General features: G+C 42.0%; 1 protein-coding gene and 1 non-coding gene across 6 annotated transcripts in view; both read right to left on the reverse strand.

Annotated features, from left to right (window-relative positions):
* The window catches only part of SEPTIN7 (septin 7), a 495,709-nt gene that overhangs the window by 190,513 nt on the left and 285,190 nt on the right, over nt 1-20,006 (reverse strand). For all 5 annotated transcript variants that reach the window (XM_085607478.1, XM_085607476.1, XM_085607479.1 and 2 more), the window contains one exon: nt 3,673-3,773. In XM_085607478.1, coding sequence (XP_085463604.1) covers nt 3,673-3,773 — 101 coding nt within the window. The remainder of the gene's footprint in view (nt 1-3,672; nt 3,774-20,006) is intronic.
* LOC146823190 (small nucleolar RNA SNORA57) lies at nt 12,564-12,698 on the reverse strand. The gene has a single exon (XR_014962323.1). It is a non-coding gene; the product is annotated as a small nucleolar RNA SNORA57 (small nucleolar RNA).

Below are 20,006 nucleotides of genomic sequence, written 5' to 3' on the forward strand. Positions count from 1 at the left end.
CGCCAGCTAAATTTCTTTTGTTTCAAGGACACAAATTGTTAGGGTTAAACAGGGAAATGCTAAGTGAGTCACCATGACAAGGTCACCCACCCAGCATTACATTCTGGTGGAAGTGCCTTGATGGAAGCACATTCATAAAAAATGCTAAGGCATGTTGGTGCTTAACTCACAATAGTGGCTTCAGGTTGCCCCAGCAGGGCAGAGGTGGGTTCTCTGCCCTACCAGTGGCTTGGTGGCCAAACCACTTATCTTATCTGAGCCCCAATAAGCTCTGTTACCTGGGGGATACAGTTGTTGTCCAAAGTTAGAGAGATCTGTGGGCCATATTGGGTAGCTCAGTTATCCAAACTGTCTGAAGTGTGAGTTTATACAATTGACAGCTCTGAGACATCAGCATACAAGACCTCTGCAATGTATTAAAGGTGTGTTAAATTCTAATCTGAGAGTGGAGTGTAAACTCAAGGGTCACTTTCCTGCATGGAGGTAGAACCTTCATGGATATCTCCTTAAACTAAAAGAATGCGTTGGTCTCTAAATACTAAATCTTTATTTTGTAAAACCTAGATGATAGCTCTCTCCTCCAAACATTTCAGGTTCCGACATCTGTATTGTCCCCAATTAACTCAAAATCTAAAACCTCCACTTACTGGTGGGAACTGGATTTATCACTATGCTGCCCACTAGTGAAACAGTCCAACTCCTCCGTACACAATTGCACAAAAATCACTGTGTAGATTGCAAGTTAGAGACTGTAATAGCAGCTCATCTGCTCATCTTTAATTACTGACAAACCACAACTTAAATACAACTATGCAAAGCTTCAACACATTAGTGTAGGAACCGGCTCCCTCTACTGTAGTGTTAACAAGCAATTTAATTAACCCGTACTTACATATAACTCTGCTCAAATAATTTTAAATCAAACAATATATAGGAGTATCATGAAATATTCTTGAAAAAAGCTGAATTAAGCCCCTGTTTTATCAATTATACACATATCCTAAATGTATTCTGTGCATGTGAGCTAACCTCCACACTTTTTTATTTATTATTATAGACCTTTTGGGCCTAAATGTTCTATATAGTATAACACAAAATAAGATGGGGCTAGACCTAAGCTGTTGAGACACATTGCACTCCCATCTTTCGGCAAAATTATGTCTGTATTTTAAACAAGCCTTTACTCCCCATCTCTTACCAAAAAGTAATTTGTGGATGTAAGGAATTGCCTCTTTTACATTATCACCCCCAGATTTTTGGACTCATGCGGCTGAGTTTTTAACTCTGAAGGCGCACAGAGGCCTGCTAAACAGACCTCGGCGCCAGTGCTCTGACCAGTAGAAGGTATATGTCTGATTTGTTCATCCACAATCAGCATAGGTTAACTTATAATTCCCTAGTATATGGTAGGGTGACTCAGGGCCTTTAAGTTAAAGTGACTCTTGTGTACTGCAGCACTTATTGTGCCAGCACGAGTGAGACAAAGCAAAGTATGACTCGTCACTGCTCGCTGACAGAGCATTTTAAACTGCTAACTCCACTTCCCCTTTCAAAGTAATGGCAAAGCCCAAGCTTCTCTTTTTATCAGTCACCGCTAATACGGACCTACTGAGCCGTAAAGGCAGGGTGCATTCAATTAAAAAGCTGGACATGTAGTTTTAACTAAACTTGTCCTAACAGTAACAAACACAAATTGCCATTTGTACTGTGGAATATCGAGTAGCCCCAAAAGGTTTTTCCATGGACATGTAGCCCCAGGTAGTCCCACCTCTGGTATGGGCCAGGGAGATCCACACACCAAGAGAGGGATTATGCCATCTTGGGAGTGGGCAGAACAGTGTATTCTGGGATAGCTAGATTCCACAGTTTACAGGAAGTTATCAGGAGGCGGCTTATTAACCCATAGGCTAGTAGCTGCTGCATCCTCCGAGTGCACTAACTGGGCAGTAAGGTGGCACCCCTGAAACCCAGACCTCAGATCGTCAGATCTCGTCTGTACTGATGAGTAGACCAAATAATGTCTGACCTGCTGTTCCCTGGACCCAGTAAATAAAGATTACACCAAGATTGAACTGCACTTGCTGATCCTTGAGCTTGCAGAGAGAAGTGTGCCTGCAGTGCCCTGCTCAAGGAAATGTCGCGCCCCCCCATCCCCTCCAGCCTCAGACATAAGAGGTAACTAAAAGAGTCAGTTGGTTGACTTCCTCTTACAGCTACAGGGGCACAAAAGCTGAAGTAGTTGCCTTGGTGAGTGGGCACCCAAGAAAGCCTGATCGCTGTAGTGCAACCCATGAGACCGAGTCAAAAGGTGCAAGAAAGTCTGCTGGACCCACGAGAGTCATGGGAGTGCAGTTATCCCCGGTTAAAGGGAACAGCTGGTTTTGCTGCAACTGGAGTCCGGTAGGCCAGTGGCAACTGGCTTTTGACTGTACTTTAAGCGGACTTTGAGAAACATCAACCACTGTGGCCAGTTACCCCGCAGTGACCGAGGACTAGCCCCAGGAAGACCCCACTGTCATTAAATCATCATCCTTCATCATCCTGTATCCCTTGCATCAGGACCACTCCATTAAAGTCTTTGGTGGTTCATCCATAGAGGCTGGAACTGGACTGGAGACTGCAAGGCAACTGTCTAACCAAGCTTCTTTGGCCCGTGAAACTTGTTCCCAGACGGAATTTGTCACCCAAAGGAGGCCAGAGTAGTAATTTACAATTTTATAAAAGTTTACCAAAGTTTGACCATGAGTGCAGTCCATTGCAATGATTTATTGCATTGATTGAAAAAGCAGTGATTTATTGTTCATTTGAAAAGTATTCCCTCCCGAATCGTTCTGTGGATTTTTGTCATTGAGGTGTACTTTTAAACATGAAAATACAACCTCTATTTATAAATTGTTTTTGGGTTTTTACTGAGTTTTGTTTCTATCTTATGCAACTGTTTTGGTACTTCTTAACGCTTTACACTTGTCCCTTTGATTAAATCGGACAACTCCGAGCCACAGCTACCTAGGGTTAAGCTAAGTTTTTTTTAAACAAATCTGACTGTATCCAGTACAGGTAGTGAGTTTATTATACTGTGAGGTCTCACAACCACACCATATAATAACTAGCTTTCCCCACAAAAGACAATTAAAGGTAAATGCCCCATTCTAATTCTGAGAGATAAAGTATCAAAGTGAATGCAGAACTAATTGGATGACTTTTAGTATGAAAACTTTATTCTACAAAGACTAACAGTTTTGGGGGTGGGGGGGAAGAAAAATAAAGACATTCAGCTAGGCACAAAAATGGACTGCAGATCTAAAAACCAGTTACTGTTTTTATACACGAAAAATTAACATTAATGGTTTATTTCCTGTTCCACATCAACATCAGCTTCTCCATAGCAGAGTTTAGATTTAGACACGGTTTCACAAACAATCCCTATTGCATTAAAGAAAAATTATTTTTTTTCATAAACAATTCACATTGCGTTAAAGGTGCCTATGTTGTGAAAACTCCAATTCTTAATAAAAATCAAACATCACTCCGCAAACCTCTTACAGAATTACCACTGGAAACGCTGAGGTGCAGGCTTCAACACCATTGACGATTGGGCACATATTACAGAAAATTCACAATTACAGAAAGACGTTTTACAAAATACATCACACTCATGGGTACATGACTTACCAATTGCTATTGTCCACCGCATCTCCAAATCCTGGTGTATCCACTATGGTAAGCAGTAACTGTACACCGCCTTCTTTGACCAACACCTTCGACTGTTCAACCTTAAAGAAAATAATCAAGGGTTCATTTCCTAAACCTACAAAGCTGATAATGCATGGAATTCACTGTAACAAATAAGGAGCTTGTTCAGAGCCAAGAAGTAAATTCAATAATTCCACACAACAAACAATCTGCCTAGAGTTCACAGTAGCTAGTCTAGGTGAAGTTTATCAGTTATCGCAGTTGTGAGGCAGATGTTTTGAATGCATTCAGCAACCTGTTGGATAGCATTCCAGATGTCTCTGGAGAGGAGAATAACTAGCTGTTGATTCCAACCTGTGGAACCATTTTGCCTTTCCTGCAACTGTCCACATTCTTTTCGTTTTTACACTGAGCGGAGTAGGAGGTGATTTTGCATTTTTGAAGTAACAAGTACAGGTCAAAACAAGCAAAACAGCATTGCTGGAAATGAACCAACAGCATAATTAATCAACCTGTAGGATTCCTGGAACAGACGCACCTCTTTAGTTCCTGAGTCATGAAATTACTCGATTTTTTCAAAAATCAAGGACCCATCAACAACTAAACGCATTCACTGGCTAGCACTTTTCTTTGCTCCCCGAACATGTTTTGCTGGATGGGATTATTTTCTACATGATCATTTTCTACAAAATTCTGTAGTTTTAAATGCTGCCCCTGTCCTGTCTACATGTGGTCCTGATTATGGTGAACACCACATTTGCTGTCCCCAAGTCATGCATTAAAGGAGTTAATCAAGTTTTACTTGGGCCGCATGCACTTTGCATGACAGTCACTCCAACCTCTAGTCATATTTAGCTAATTATTTAAATGCTATTCCACATCCTGAGCCACTTTGTCAACTACAACAGGCATGCATCATTGAAGCCAAGGGGTGTCTCAATGATGCAAGAGGATCTGTCCACCAACAAACAATGCTGTTTGGCGAACCAATGTTGACCATTTGACCACATTTAGAAAAAATGTGCAGTCTACTTTCACGTTATCTGGGAACATTTATATCAGCTGAATAATCTTAGCTGGTCAACCCCCCAGCCAGATCGCCGGCACTGAGTGGATGACTCACTCCACTCAATGGCCCACCCAGTAGGGTACTCTCATCTTACCTTTGTCTCTAGAAGTTATGACGGATAGTATCTTAGGCAATTTAGTTTCTTCTGACCACATATCCATTCAGCACCCCAATGCCCTGCCCTCCATACCTTCAGCAAGCATTGAAGTACAACATGTATATAGGAACTGTAAACAAATTACTTGTTTTTATAATATTACTCCATACAGCACTCTTGCCTTTTCTAAGTGCCATACATTATTTGTATATGTACGCACACATTTACACACACACAGGTTGAAGGAAAGCCCCTGGATGTACATATATCTATATATTGTTTTCATTGACTTTTGAGTTATCAGGATGCAACTGTAGATTTCACTCCTCTTAGCAAGATAGTTTTATTTTTTTAGCTGCAAACTATTTAGTTGTTTACTAAAATCGAGTTGAAAGGTTATTGACCAGGCTAGAGTACTCAAGTAAAAACCACAGATTTGTTTTAAAGTGTATCCATGCACTGTAACTTAAAGCCTTGTACGATCATTTTAACTCAATTTAGTTTCTATACTGCGATTTTAAATAACATGGCTACACCATGAGAAAAAAATCTTCCCAATAGCCTCAGGTTTCTGAAACTTGAGCATTACTTCCAAACAAAATCTTAGGAAAAATAAAACATTTCGAAAAATACTTAGTTGCACCCCTGACACAAGCAAAATAAGTTATTCTGTTTTTACAGGAATTTAGCTGCATCTATACATGAAAATGATTGCATGCCACAGGGTTTAGAGTTCAGCGGAATGATACTGCTGCATCATGACTGACTAAGCCAGTCTCCATCGGGTACAGATGTGAGAGACAAATATTAGAAATATGTCCCAAGTCTACTTGAGAAGTGTGTTTTCGTTGGTCGATTGTAGGATCAGGAGTGCCCATAAATGGGCAAGCACAAAAAACACCAACATCTGGAAAGGATCCCAGAGAATAACTCACTGTAAACTAGTGTCAGTCACAGAAGAGAAGCAACTGTATCCGATCATCCGACTCAGAAACAATTCCCAGAGAGATCAGGGAAAATAAATTAGCGCAAGTAAAGGAATGCTGAACTTTTCTTAACAAATCTTATCTAAATATTTGTTTTCCCATGGACCCGTGAGAGGAGGTCATATCAGTGCGTTTTCTTATTTTAGAAATAGTTTTCCGAAGGGATTTGCTAATGATACAAGATTAAGAAGGGGGCTGTGCGGCTAATTGACACACTAAAAACTGCACAGAGTGACTAAATCGGGCAGCTTCCAAAATACACAACGTGAGGGGAGAAACCCTGATCAACTGAAACCCTTAAATCAACTGAAACCCTTAATCAACTGAAACACTAAAAGTCAAAGTAAATTGTGCAGACTGTAAAGCCACGTTTGAAACCGACTTCGCTGCAATACATTAAACCTGTGGGCTATTCTGCATTACCATCATTACAAATGGGAGCCATAGTGGACATTTAACATGTACACAAGGGCAGATACGAGTAGATAAAGGCAGGTCAGTCACCTCAATAGAGTTGCGCGGATTGAGGTCTGCGGAGCTTTTGCAAAATTCAAAGTTACCAAATAACACTGTCCCAGCCACAGAACTTTTCCAAACCTGAGCATCCCTTATGCAATACAAATCACTGTTTTAAATTCTTAACTCAGTGTTGCAGTTCGCTGTACCAAGACTACAACCCCAGAAAAAACTTTTAAATGAAAGCCCAAAAAATAAATATATATGTGTATATATGATCAACAATGCGGTTGTGTAGAAAATTGGCCTGCTCTCCAGCTGGTGCAGTGCAGAGACCAACCATCTTCCCCAAAGTTATTCACAACAAGCAGAAATGCTGCACTCCGTGGCCTGTATTATCCGAAAATCATAAATCTGATTAAGACTATCGTACCAAAGCATATCGACCTTGCCGGTCTTTCTCACAACTGGCGAGTCCTTTGTTAATTTTTACTTATGTACAAACAGCCTGTCCTATCCATTAGGAGGCGTTGTAGGATATGTAGTCATGCAATAAAAATTGAAACAAAAATACAGTATGAGCATTTTGAAGCAATCGCCACAAAAATCTTCACGATCACTCAATTGATGCAGGTCATGGTATAGTACCATCATCATATCCTGTCATGATAGTATCACGAACAATCAATTATAGTCCGCTCAGACCTCCTTAGATAGTGAAAATAGTAATTGTCAAGATCATTGGTTAACCTTAATTGCTGTCACATATATAACAATCAATGAAAAGTACAGTACTTTTGCTTCCTAGCCGAATCCCTGTGATTTCCTGCTTCATTTCATCAAGGAATGATTATGTTACAAGCTGACGACAGTATCTTTCAGATATCGTACCTAGTTAACAAAGTGCTCTCCAACTTATTATCTTTTATTTAAGTATAGTACTGTTTAATTACTCAGCATGTCTAAGTGATACTGAACTGATACTTAAATTAGTCAGCAAGATTTTGATTAGTTACTCAGCATTGTAACATTCATTACTGGATTCTGCATCGTAATCATCTGCTTTATATAATACAAGCTCTATCTAGACTGAAACGATACCATTATTACTCATTAATGTCCAGTTTTCAATCCTTAGACCTCAAGAACAGTTTTCACATTGTCAAAATTTTCCTTACAGGTGTACATAAAGTTCCTCTTCATTGTTCAATCCAAAAGCGGTCTTAAGTTTTTAATCTAAAGATATATTTTGATTCCAGTCTGAGCAAAGCGCAAGTCTGATTGCCTCCATGTTCATGGTTTGATACCATGGCAATGCCTTAATACCTCAGTGTACGCCATTCATTGTCATGACATTGAACCTGATGTTTTGCAATTGCAAATGTCAAGTCTTTGTTTTCGACTGCTCTGATGTGTTCCAAGGTCCTCTTTTTGATCCTACACATGGTGCTTTCCATGTATTTGAGCCCACAGGCACATTCAATTACATACATTTTTATCTCTTGGTTCTTTCTGTCCATCCAAGACTGTTTTCATACGGACTCCAATTTTGCAAGCTTTGCAACGGTTGCACTTAGGAAACCAAAGTTGTAATTTGTTCAACCACTTTTTTTGCATCTGGATCTGTCAAGATTAAGTGCCAATCTTTTTAAAAAAAATAAGACTGATCTTGGAACTTTCTTTACTGTAGTCCTGACAGATATTGACAAGTTAAAAATACAAAGACATCCTGGTAAACAAAAGAATCTGACCATAAAAGAACGCAAAGCACTTCAAACCTTAATGGATAATGATTTCATCATGCTCAACCCAGCTGATAATGGAGGCAATAGTGTCCTCCTAAATGAATATGATTATGTGAAAGAACCAGAGAGACAACTCCTAAATAAGATCAACTATAAAAATTGGCAAACAATCTGATCACTCAAATGACAGCTACTTTTAATGATAAATTGTAATAGTGGCATTTATCAAGAATTAATACCCTTGGATGCCTACAATAGATTTCTTTCCAAAGATGCATAATGCAGTTAAATCCACCAGGCAGGCCTATAGTATCGGCCTGTGACTCTTTGTAAGAGAAAGTTTATGTTAATGTGGAAGAGGTATGGCTAAAACAAGGAGAGGTAAAAGCTTGTAGAGGAGCTGGCCTGGGAGCTTAAATCAGCCCTGAAAATGTTTTAACACCCCACCAAGCAAGTGGGTCTACCCAGCTTAGACAGAGGAGGAGGTTGAAAAAGAAAATGTGTACCACTCCCTTTGTGCTTAGGGCTGGATTGGATGGATTTATAGATAGATGCATGGGATTAGGGCCCTCCAGTTCACCAAGCCCTAAAAGCAGTCCTCTGTTCTTAATCTCCGACTGCTTGTCATAAGTGTCCCATTCAAGTACTACTGGAGAGGTAACGAAGCAAAAGCAAAGGGGAACAAAAATTATAGTACTCGAAACATGGGTGATAAATGAACAAGCATTGAAAATGCAATAGGCCTCGCCTTTTATTAAGTTAAAGCCATTATTTGCTTTGCTATATAATACCATTAGCAAAGCAAATGGCTTTAACTTAATCACAGATGAGACCTATTGCATTTTCAATGCATGTTTTCTCCTTCTGTCCCCTTCGCTGCCCCCATGATTCTGTGCCTTTTTTCTCTCCTGTCCCCTTCGCTGCCCCCGTGATTGTGCCTTTTTCTCCTCCTGTCCCCTTCGCTGCCCTTAGTGATTCTGTGCCTTTTTCTCCTTCTGTCCCCTTCGCTGCCCCGTGACACAACCACACACAACCACACACACACAACCACACCAAACCACACAAAAACAACCACAAGCACACACAAAACCACACACAAAACCACACACACACAAAACCACACTGTAAGTGCACACTTTCACCAGGCAAAGACACCATCAGTCGTCAGTGCACGCTTCCACCAGGCACACACCACCAGCCGTCAGTGCACGCTTCCACCAGGCACACACCACCGGACGTCAGTACATGCTTTCACCAGGCGCACACACCACCAGTCGTCCGTGCACACTTCCACCAGCCACACACACCACCAGCCGTCAGTGCACGCTTCCACCAGGCACACACACCACCAGCCGGCAGTGCACACTTCCACCAGCCATCAGTGCACAATTTCTACAGGCACACACACCACCAGCCATCAGTGCACACATCAACTGTTAATGCATCCACAATTAACTATTGTAGCAATTGCTGTATGGCGCACTTTACTTTTAATCATATTCATCTATAGCGCAGCATGCCACCATTGCAACAAAAATAAATACACTTATTTTGGCCTACAATATATAGACTTTTGTTGCAATTCTTGTTGCAATATTTAGCAATGCCAATAGCTCAAACTTAATTAATGCGAGACCTATTGCATTGCAAATGCTTGTTGTATTTTCTTTTCTTCTGCCATTACTCTTGAAACGAGTCTCAGGGTGTTTATAATGGCTGCGAGAGCGCACTCTGGTGTTCAGACTCGAGGCAGTGCGCGAGTTTCGTGCAGCGTCCGTAAGTTGGTCAAAAAGGTTTGCAGAATACAGGGACATCCAATTCTCGGCTTCTTTACAAAATACAGACACCCATTTGCAAAGCACTGTCCAGGCGGGTTTTGGGTGCATGGAAGTGGTGTTGTATCTGGATGCATTAACGAAGCTTAAGACTCCTAAGTACCGGTAGGGTGCCCCATTATGCACGCAGCAGTCACCAGACTGCCTGAGAAATGTTCGTGACGAGCCATCAGGCAAGTCTTGCCATACCAGAATCTAAGGCAGATGGGAGCAGACCAGGGGATCTGAAAGAGCGAGCGTAGAATGGTAGTGGTACGCTCACTTTCTTGCCATCATACGAAAGTGCAGGGAAATTAGTAACGCAAACCCAATTTAAATAATTGAAGAGAACCGTTTGACAGTGCTGTAGCACTGCGGTTCTTAATCTTTTGGTTTCTGTGAATCCCCACAGGATCACTTTTGGAAGTAAGGTGCCCCTAACCATGCATAAAAAACGAACACAAGTAAAACATAATCCAGCCTAGCCGTTCTGTGGTAAGGGCAGACAAAGAAAGCAACTTCTCGACCTATTCGGTACACACCAGGCCTTCCCCAAGTTAGTTCCAAGAAAATTTAATATACCTCCCGTGACATGCCTGGGCGACCTCAACTCGCATAAGAGGATCATGTGATTCACCACCTCTAAATCTTTGTGGCCTAACCAGGCATTAATCACCAGAAATTCAGCACATGTTATTTTGGCAGACCTGGGTCAGAATATTAGGCCTGAGAAATGTAGTCACTTCATTTGGTTATATGGGTGGATCAGAAGGGGGGGGGGGGGGAAATTCTCAGCTGCCGCTGTTTTCAATACCTGTGTGAACTGCAGTTAGCCCCGGGTACACAGCGGCTAAATCCAAGGAGCAAAGAAAAATAAAGCTGAGCTCAGTCGAGGCGCTACATTTCCCCACACAGAGCACGATACGTCTGTCACCTAAAAACATTGATAAACTATGAAAAGATCAGTCACCGAAAACGCAGTATTCTAGAAGGGGTATCTATCTTGTAAATGCTCAGGCCAATTCATATATTGGTCTAAATGATCGCTACGATACCCCCTATGATGGCTTGGTAAATGTTTCAGGGAAGTGAATCCAATTTGGTAAATAACCTAGTTAGTGGTATTTTTCCTGCTGTATATGTACCGAAATTATCAACCTTAACAGATAATGAAACAGTCCAGCAACTAACACCACAAGACCCAGCAAAGTGAGAAATTTGGCAAGTTCACACAGGGAGCAATTGAATTTCTTCCTCGATTTTTCTTTTTTTTACACAGATGCAGTGGTACAAACTGATGCTCTACAACATTGTAATTGACTCCACCAGAAACAGAGCACTTCTCCGAGACCAGTACTCCAAATCGGAGGTGGGTGCAGACAGCACATGCCTGCCTCGGCCACGATTACATTTGGGGGCGTGGACAGACGCCTTTTTAAAACCGTAACGCCGATATTTAGCCCGTGCAAATCTCAATGGGCCTTGTTAGCTTTCATAACGCACAAAGACTTCACAATCAGGCACAATTGTCAGGCAATAAAAAAACACAGTAAGTTCAGGATAAACAATATTTATTGTTGATAAGTACACAGTATAATCACTTCGAGCAAGACCAATTCCCAGTCAAGGTTGAGGCAGACAGCAAGATTACAAGTAATTTACTAACTGGTGTTAAATATTCAAATTATCTTGATAGTTATCTGGGGACCATACCATAGTTAAGTGCCCCGCTGCAGCTTAAATGGCTAGTAACTGACACAAACATAGGATGTACTACTGATAATGCACGACTGGAAAATTGGTGCAATAGTAGCAGCAGCTAAAAAGGAGTTATTAGACATGGTATTTATGATACTTAAAGTATGGCTATTTAAGATATAGGCAAGGTGTCACAACAGATCTTAAAGTTGCATAAAGCGTTTACCCTAGATTTACCTAAAGGACATTATAAGCCTAAAAAAATAGCCTTTAAGTTCAGACCTACCTAGTGGATGTGGTAAAGCCTAATGTACTCTTCAGTGTTGTAACATTTTAAAGGTAAAATACTTTTGGGAAGATATCTGCACTGGTTCAGTCTAATTCCCTAACCATTTCATAGCAAAGGTTAGTGCAATATGAAAGTACACCCCAGTTAGCCTGGCTGTTAAGGGAAAGTTATCAACCAAGGAACAGCAGTACCAAAAGAAACTCGGAGCCTGCAACGAGAGATCCAGGTGTACCAGAATGTTTTGGTTCACTCGGTGGTAAAATATGAACTGGCGCGGGCCGGAAGAATGAGACTATATGGTAAAGTGCAAGGAAATGCTATCTTTGTTCAATTGTGACAAGTTTTACATAATTCCTAATGTTTAGGTATGTGTACAAGTACATAGATTAATCGAGTTTTACTTTTATTATCGTCCACTCTAAAGCTTTGGTGTAAAAGGTTAGTGATCCAAGACTATGTTTGCCTATTTTGTTACTCATTGTTCCTATTTAAAAAAAAAAAAATGCAATCCATAGCGTTTACACAGTATGGATTGTTCACCTTCTGGTCCGCTCGTGTGCTCAGCTGAAACAAAGAAATCAATCATATTAGGATTTAGTCAGGAAAAGGTTTGAAGCAAAAGTAGTATTCTCACACACAGCACAAAGATTGAAAATTGAAATGACTAGCATTGGCATCTTCATCCTACTGTACTTGTGCACGATATAAGGTATAAATAGTGTCCCAGTGATTGAGGATAGAACCAGCCGATAAGAGCAGCTGGCACCGAAGACATAGCACTGGGGATTACTCTACCTCCGAACATTACACATCACGGTACGGGATAACCAGGACATGCCAAGAAATGGAGGCATACGCGCACAACACCGTGTAACACGAGTTACAGATTAATGAGACTAAAGACCTTGGGGCTTATTTACAAGCCCCTTGCGATACCAGTACGTCACTTTTCCCCCCCATGTTAAAAATGACGCCAAAGTGACGCAAGGGGCTTGTAGATAAGCCCCCTAGTGCATTGCGCTTAATGACTCGGAAGCTATTAGCCCTGCGTCCACCAGACACCAATCAGATTCGTAAATTCAACTAAACAGAAGCAATCCGATTACGTAACAAAAAAAATGTGACTAAAGATTATAGAGCGGTATACCAACAAATATCGGGTGCATGATCTGCTTTAGAGCTCAAATACTACATGTTCATAAAGACAAAAAAAGGCGTTCTTCTAGATGCAAAAGCGCAGGCCGTTGAGAAACAGACCTCCGTTTTGAGAATAGGAATTTGAGGCGAAGGGCAATACTCGACGAGGATGCATTTTATAATCCACGTGGTAATAACCCGCTCGCGTCCAGGTGGTTCTAACGTTAACGACAGACCCTCTGCGCACTTTAAGGCAAAGCAGGTTTACGCTTTGAAGGCTATGGATGCGTTTTTGCAGGCGCGTGAATTTGGAGGGAAAAGAGTGGCAAGCTAAATGCGGGCGATTAACGTACGCATGATCTTCTAAAGGCCCCTACAAACAGTGCTTCTTTACCAGGCAACGACCAGCCACATCTTTCGCGCAAGACGTAAAATGCCCCACGTGTCTAAAGGGGAAAACTCAGATGAAAACAAGTGATCAGTCCCTCCGATGACCCGCCCTCCCTCCCGCACAAGCGCCTGCAGAGCCCCCACTGCTCCCCAGTCCGCTTTCACTTTGGTCCTTTACGAAAGCTTTGTCTTTATGGGGCCATATGTTTGAAATACAAGGCCCCATAAAGATAAGAAAAGCTTTTACCACAAACGTAAAGGAACCGAGCCAGTCCAACTGGGACGGCTCTAAAAGAGAAAAAAAGTGTACGTCACTAGACGCTCTTCTCCAATGGCTGGCCACCGTTTAGCATAAACGGTGACGCCAGACAATGGAAAAGAGGGGCGGGACTTAAAGCCCACTAGAGAAACCTCCTCTAAATCATTAAATCTCGCCGGCGAGACTGCGCATGTCTGAGCAGTCTACGTCACGCGAGACCTAGAAAGGGAGGGCATTCAAATGGTGGAAAGAATCACAGCAACAAGTAAACTGTAATCTATGTCTTCTAAAAGGCAGAGGAAAACAGGAAGGGTATTCATCAGAGATCAGGTGCACTGATGTCAATAATCAGACCCCACATGACTATACAATTGTTAGTGTCCTAGCTCCTATCAGCACCACTTCTAGAAGATGGGACATCTGCAACTGTCCTATATCTGTAGCATCCTGCAGAAACCATAGATGCTCACTAGCATGGCCTACTTGCTCTACCCGGTGCAGGTGAACAGACTTAGCGTATGTGCAGCGTGTAAAGTAGGTGTGACTATGAGAGTACAGGCTAGGTAGAGAGGGGGCTCATGACCCTAGGGCAGGAGGGAATGCGGCAACTCTTTAGTGTTTTGAGAGAATATGGACCTATTGTTGTCTATGCTTTAGCCCTTCTGTGAGTGAGAAAAACTTGCACTATTGCAAGCTGCTGTACCAAATAGAAAACAACTGCCTGTTGTGTATTGGAGTGAAATGAGGATACGCAGACGTAGGACTGACACTGAGAATGGAAGAAAATGTAATTGCATAAAGAACAAACAAAAAAAGAAACACTTAATTGTTGAAGCAATACTTAAATTAGTATTCAAAACAGAAGGAAACTTATAAGGCTTACAAACTAAGAACAAATGTTTCGACGAGAGGAGGTGACTGGTGGCTTCTTTGTATAATACAGGAGTGTTTATTTTATTATCAAACACTATATAAAAATAAATTCAAAATAAGAGATTCACAAGTAAACAATATAATAGACCTCATCTATGCACTATAGTTGAGTACATTTCATAACGAAAAGGTGTAATGGATAATGGAAGAATAAGATACAGTGTAATGGTTAAAGATGTGAAGAAGCCAAGAACACTAACAGAATATTGAGAGGTGCAAAGTGTACCACTAACAACAAGGTTTAATTGTTCAGTAGAAAAGAGAATCCGGGAGCGCTGCAGAAAGGTGTAAGTGGTCCCCACTCAATAACAGTGATAGCCGGGCTAGGAGACGTTGCGGGAGGAGGAGGTGAGAGGGGTCCGCAAACGCCACATATCAATGGAATGGGCCATGCTATTGTATCAGTTCAAACAGCTATTCCCGGGTGCAGATCCAACAGACAGCCAGCTCACGCCATCGGCCCTGCACGCGCAGTCACAGACCCCTCCCAACCTCTCGACATTCCGCCCACCTGATCTCATTACATGCCCCAACATCGGTTATGCCAACGTAATTCTAGATCGACCCCCCATAGGATCGACACGCATGAGTCACAGAGGGGCCTTCCCCCTACGAAGCTACAAACCCTCGCCGATGTCATCGGATGTGCCTGTTCATGCCCCTCCCCCTAGTTTAGGCCTTAGTTCTATCCTAGTTTCTGTGCCTTACCTGGAACCTGAGACAATGGGGTATACACCTCATATCAAGTCTGTACGTGGGTTAAGTTCTCTGATGACGTATCACTGTTGTATGCAGTTGATGTGTACCACTACTGAATATACAATCTGATATAACTATTTGGAAGATCCATATGATGTACAAGGTGTCTAATGTAAAATGGCAATAAAAATAAGTTAAAAAAAAAAAAAAAAAAGTGATAGCCGGGCGGACGTTGGACACTGCAGGCCTGTCAGCGTGCCTTTAACAGTGGAGAAATATTTGTTTTTAAAATTATCATTTAAAGGACATATTAGTTTAACATCTTGCAGAAAGAGGGAGCAGTTCCCATGCTGAAATGAAGACATAAGAAAAAAGACAAAAAATAATTAAGGATAACCTCTATCTCAATGTCTTGGAACTTTACTGAAGACAAAATCCCTGTGATAAGTCATTTGCTACTTTCAATGAGTGCTACCACAATCTGAATTGATGTTTCATAGTAAGAAGGTTTAAAGAGAAGAAGGTCTACCAGAGAAATCTACCTTGGGAAGAGCAAAGATCAAGTCATGAAGATGTCTTGTAAAGAAGTTTAATAGACAGAGTGCCCAACTGAAAAACCAGGTAGGAACTGCCTAGCCAATGTTCACCAAAACCAATGTTATACATATTTATACGGCATGCATTCTACCAATATGCAGCAAGCTTGGTGAGATGTGCATTGATCACATGATTCACATGATGAATTTTGAGTTTGTGCTGAAAATAAAACCAGACGTTTAACAAACAATGTGCATCTGCATTAGGGTACTTGCTGCTGGTGAATACATTGAAGGAGGTTTGGGGGGTTTTGTAGAATGCTAGAAAGTGAATGACTAGAAGGGAGTAAAAGAGATCCCCATCCCCCCCCCCCCCCCATCATCATGCGATGCATGATTTGATAACCAATTTATATTATGGACAGGCAGACAGTGCCTTGCTCAAAGGAGTCTCCCATGATCCAATTTTAAAGGCATCCAGTTGGCAAATCAATGGGCCTCGTGTTTCTGGAAATGGTTTCGAAGCACTCAATCCTACCCATGATTAAAGTGCTTCATCCCAGGTTTACCACTGCCCTGCAGACAATCAAATCCTTGGGAGGGGGGGGGGGGGGGGAGGGGGCATGTCCAGATCTGTTTACTGGATGCTTGGTGGGTATTCCACATAATGGAGGGGTAATTGCAAGGAACTCTAATAACCTAAACACGACTCAGCAAACCCCTTTACTGATATTTCTGGCTGGAGCCACAACCAAGAACACTTAAGAGATCTGATTTTTTTGCAAGCACTAACCCAAATAAACCCCACCCAAAGCTATTGGTTGGGAAGCACCTAAATACATCAAAGATCGCCTTAGGCCCTATGTGCCTGGTCGTACCCTTCGATCATCAGAATCTTGTCTGTTAGCTTGCCTACGCTTTAACAGAACGACCCTAGGGGCCCGGGCATTTTCTGTCATTATCCCCCAGATCTGGAATAAACTGCTTGACAGTATGGGCAAGGAACGCAGGCTATTACCATTTAGGAGACTTAAAACTCTTCTGTTTACAGAGGCGTTTATTTAAGCGCACTCTGATGCTGGTCGTGGATAGTTGCACGTGGGGATACTGGACTTCTGATTCATGTTGCAGCGCTTAGAGACCTTCCGGTGATAGGCGCTCTATAAATGAGCTCTGACATATTGCTAATTCCACCCAAACTCCTCTTGAACCACCCTTCGGTTAGTTGCTGAAATAGACTCGGGCTTACCCTACGCCCTACTTATCTTTTATTCATGCTGCTGTATGCCATTTGCAGTAACCAATCACCCTCTGCAGTTTTGTAATTCATCCATCACTTAAAAGAACACTGAACCTTATTGTTCTACCATCAAACCCTACCTTGTCTTTTCCTTTCAATTTTTTTTTATTTCCATTAAAATATACAGTTTGTATTACCTCACGGGTTTCTCGCTCGATTTTGGTCTTGAGTGAATCCTGTGACATCATTTCTGTCCCTCTCTCAGTGTGTTCCTGGGTTTAAGTTGCAAGGTTATATTTTATTAAAAGTATGGAAAAATTAAGTATGGCAACGCACTGGCGGCCCCGCGGGGCAGCACCCGCAGCTGGACTTGTTCTAGGCAGGTCGATCACAATGGTGACGTGCATGCTCCATCCAAGTGACTATAAACTCATGCCAGGAGGAGGGGCGCCAGCATATTGGGTTTTTTTTGTATCTCATCAGACATACTCAGTTGCTGCTGCTCACAATGGTCGGGCAAATAACATTTTTTACATGCCAATTTTCCATTGAGTGATAATGTTAGCCCATTATCATGGATATACCCTTATTTGTGTTTGAAAAGTTATTGCTGCCCTCTTACCCACAGGGCTGATTAACCCGTGACTGTTCACCGGAAAGGCAGAAATTAAGGAGCAGAGTTTTATTTTGAGTCTGCCAAGTGACACAATGACATGATACCATCAGCCATTCCTGTCTTTTCAGCAACAGCATGTTGCATTGTAGGGCTCATCGTACAGTGTTTTCAAATGTTCGCTGAGGCCTCAAAATCACATCATGCAAAGTGCTGTTGGCTAAAATGCCAGAATTTGCAGGTGGTGTTATACATGACATGAAGCCACTTTTCAGCCAGGCTTCAAATGTTTACAAAGTTGTCTAGTCCACCACATAAACTGCTTGTTTAGCATGTAAAACTAAAAGGAAACTCTGATCACATATTTTGTGGAAGTTCGCGCACATCATGCACTAAAACAACCGTTAGCAAAGCAAATCGTTTTGCCTTTTGCATAATTGAACGTTTAATGCAAAACTGGACAATGCAAACAAGGTACAACATGGACAGCAGCAGCGCACCCTTCTCTAACACAATGAACCAGTAAATGACAAGCGGCAGTAGTAGAAGGAACATCACACGATTCACACATACAGGACAGGCGAAGCACAGGGAGCTAAAATGTAAGCGGCAGTAGGAGGCGTTAAAAGACTGTTGCATTATTTCGGTAAAGAGGCAAACCACACGAAATAGAAAACTGCTATAAGAAAAAGCTAAACCACTTGTACTCCCATAGAATGATGAACCCTCACCTACCTAGTATTTATTGTGGAATGTTTCATCAGTTGGTTACACATCTAGCACTGGGAAGCATCCAAGAGTATATATATATACTTCTCTGACTACAGTCTTTAGTTATGGATTCCCTAGTTTGGGTGAAGTTATGTCCCGTAAGTCGACATTCCTTTGTTACACTGTCAAAGCTATTAAAAAAAAAGTTATATAAGTGTGTACTGGGCTTGGAAAGCTGTGCCAGTCTCAGGTTTCCGGGCATACTACTGCCATTCAATCCCCTCAAAATGTAATGGGAAGAATAGTTGAAAATCAGTATGAGCACTGGCAATCGCTCTTGGTGACATTCCAAGCCACTTCTTTCGCCCTCTGAGCAACAGTAGCCAAAGGATCGGATTTAGGGCTAGGCAGATGGGGTAAAGGGAGACAGGGTGGCGGAGGACTTTACGTACGGCACCCTGCCTTTACTCCAACTGCCAAATTTAGAGATGTCTGCCATCCCTACGGACATCTGTACACATTGGCAGGAACCAATGTTGTGGTAGATCCTGTCAATGTAGGAAAAGTTTGACAGGTGGCTCGGTCAACCATTACTGCCAACCATCAAACTTTTCCAAAGTTTGTTTTAATTTTTTCACAGACTCACTCCAAAAGCCGGAATCAGTTTTCTGTTGTTTTTTAAATAAAACCAATTATGACTCTTGTTCCACCCCCGCCCCCCTCTCCAAGCATCATGGATACAATTTTTCTTCTCTTTTTTTGCAGTCCACCCAACACAAAATCAGGTGCACAGTCCTCGACTTTGGCAGACCATCTACTCCATCGCAATGCAGTCCACTAGCCTCTATAGCAACCCTGAGGCCCACCTAATGAAATCAGCACAGACCCTGGCTCCTCATGGTAACAGTCCATCCCAAACCTGAGCCATCTCACCCATTCACCTGTGGTCCACTACTTTTAGTTTCAGATTGAGACCACATAAATCTCACTTACTAAGCGTTGGCTTATATATTTCTCATCAGAATCCTGAAGGTCCTGCTGCTGTCACTCAAGAGACTGCTGTTTGTGGTGATTCTTTGTTTTTTCAGGTATTGAGAAGTTGCCATAACCAAGTAGGCAAATGATATTTGGAGCAGCCCAGCTAAAGCCACGTAAACTAATAGCTAGACACAAGTGCCATCATATCTGAAAAACCTTTTGAATGCGGGCCGGAAACGCTATGCAATTCTGGCCTTGGTGGGGCCCCTGTTCAAAATGTCGAGGGCCACAGTCTTGCGATGCTTTTACTAGGGGTGGGCGGAATTTGTGTAATTGCATTACGCAAATCTCCGCGAAACGGTAAAAAAATCTCAGCGAACACGCAGAAATTCCGCGAACACGCGGAATTGCTTGTTCGCAATGCTTTTTTCCTGTTCGCAATTGCTGTTTGCGTGCTCGAGGAGAAATATCTCGCGAACATGCTTTTTGAGAACGCGAACAAGCAAAAATTTCGCGACATCGCGGAAAGCAGACTGTTGAGTAATTTCGCGTTCTCCGCGGAACGCAAAATTACGCGAATTCCGCAAATTTCGCGAGCGGAACGGAATTTGCCGCCCAGGCCTAGCTTTTACACCAGAGCAGCTATCATCCATTTCAAAATGC

This window comes from Triturus cristatus, chromosome 5_2 (assembly GCF_964204655.1).
Source record: "Triturus cristatus chromosome 5_2, aTriCri1.1, whole genome shotgun sequence".
NCBI classification, from domain to species: domain Eukaryota; kingdom Metazoa; phylum Chordata; class Amphibia; order Caudata; family Salamandridae; genus Triturus; species Triturus cristatus.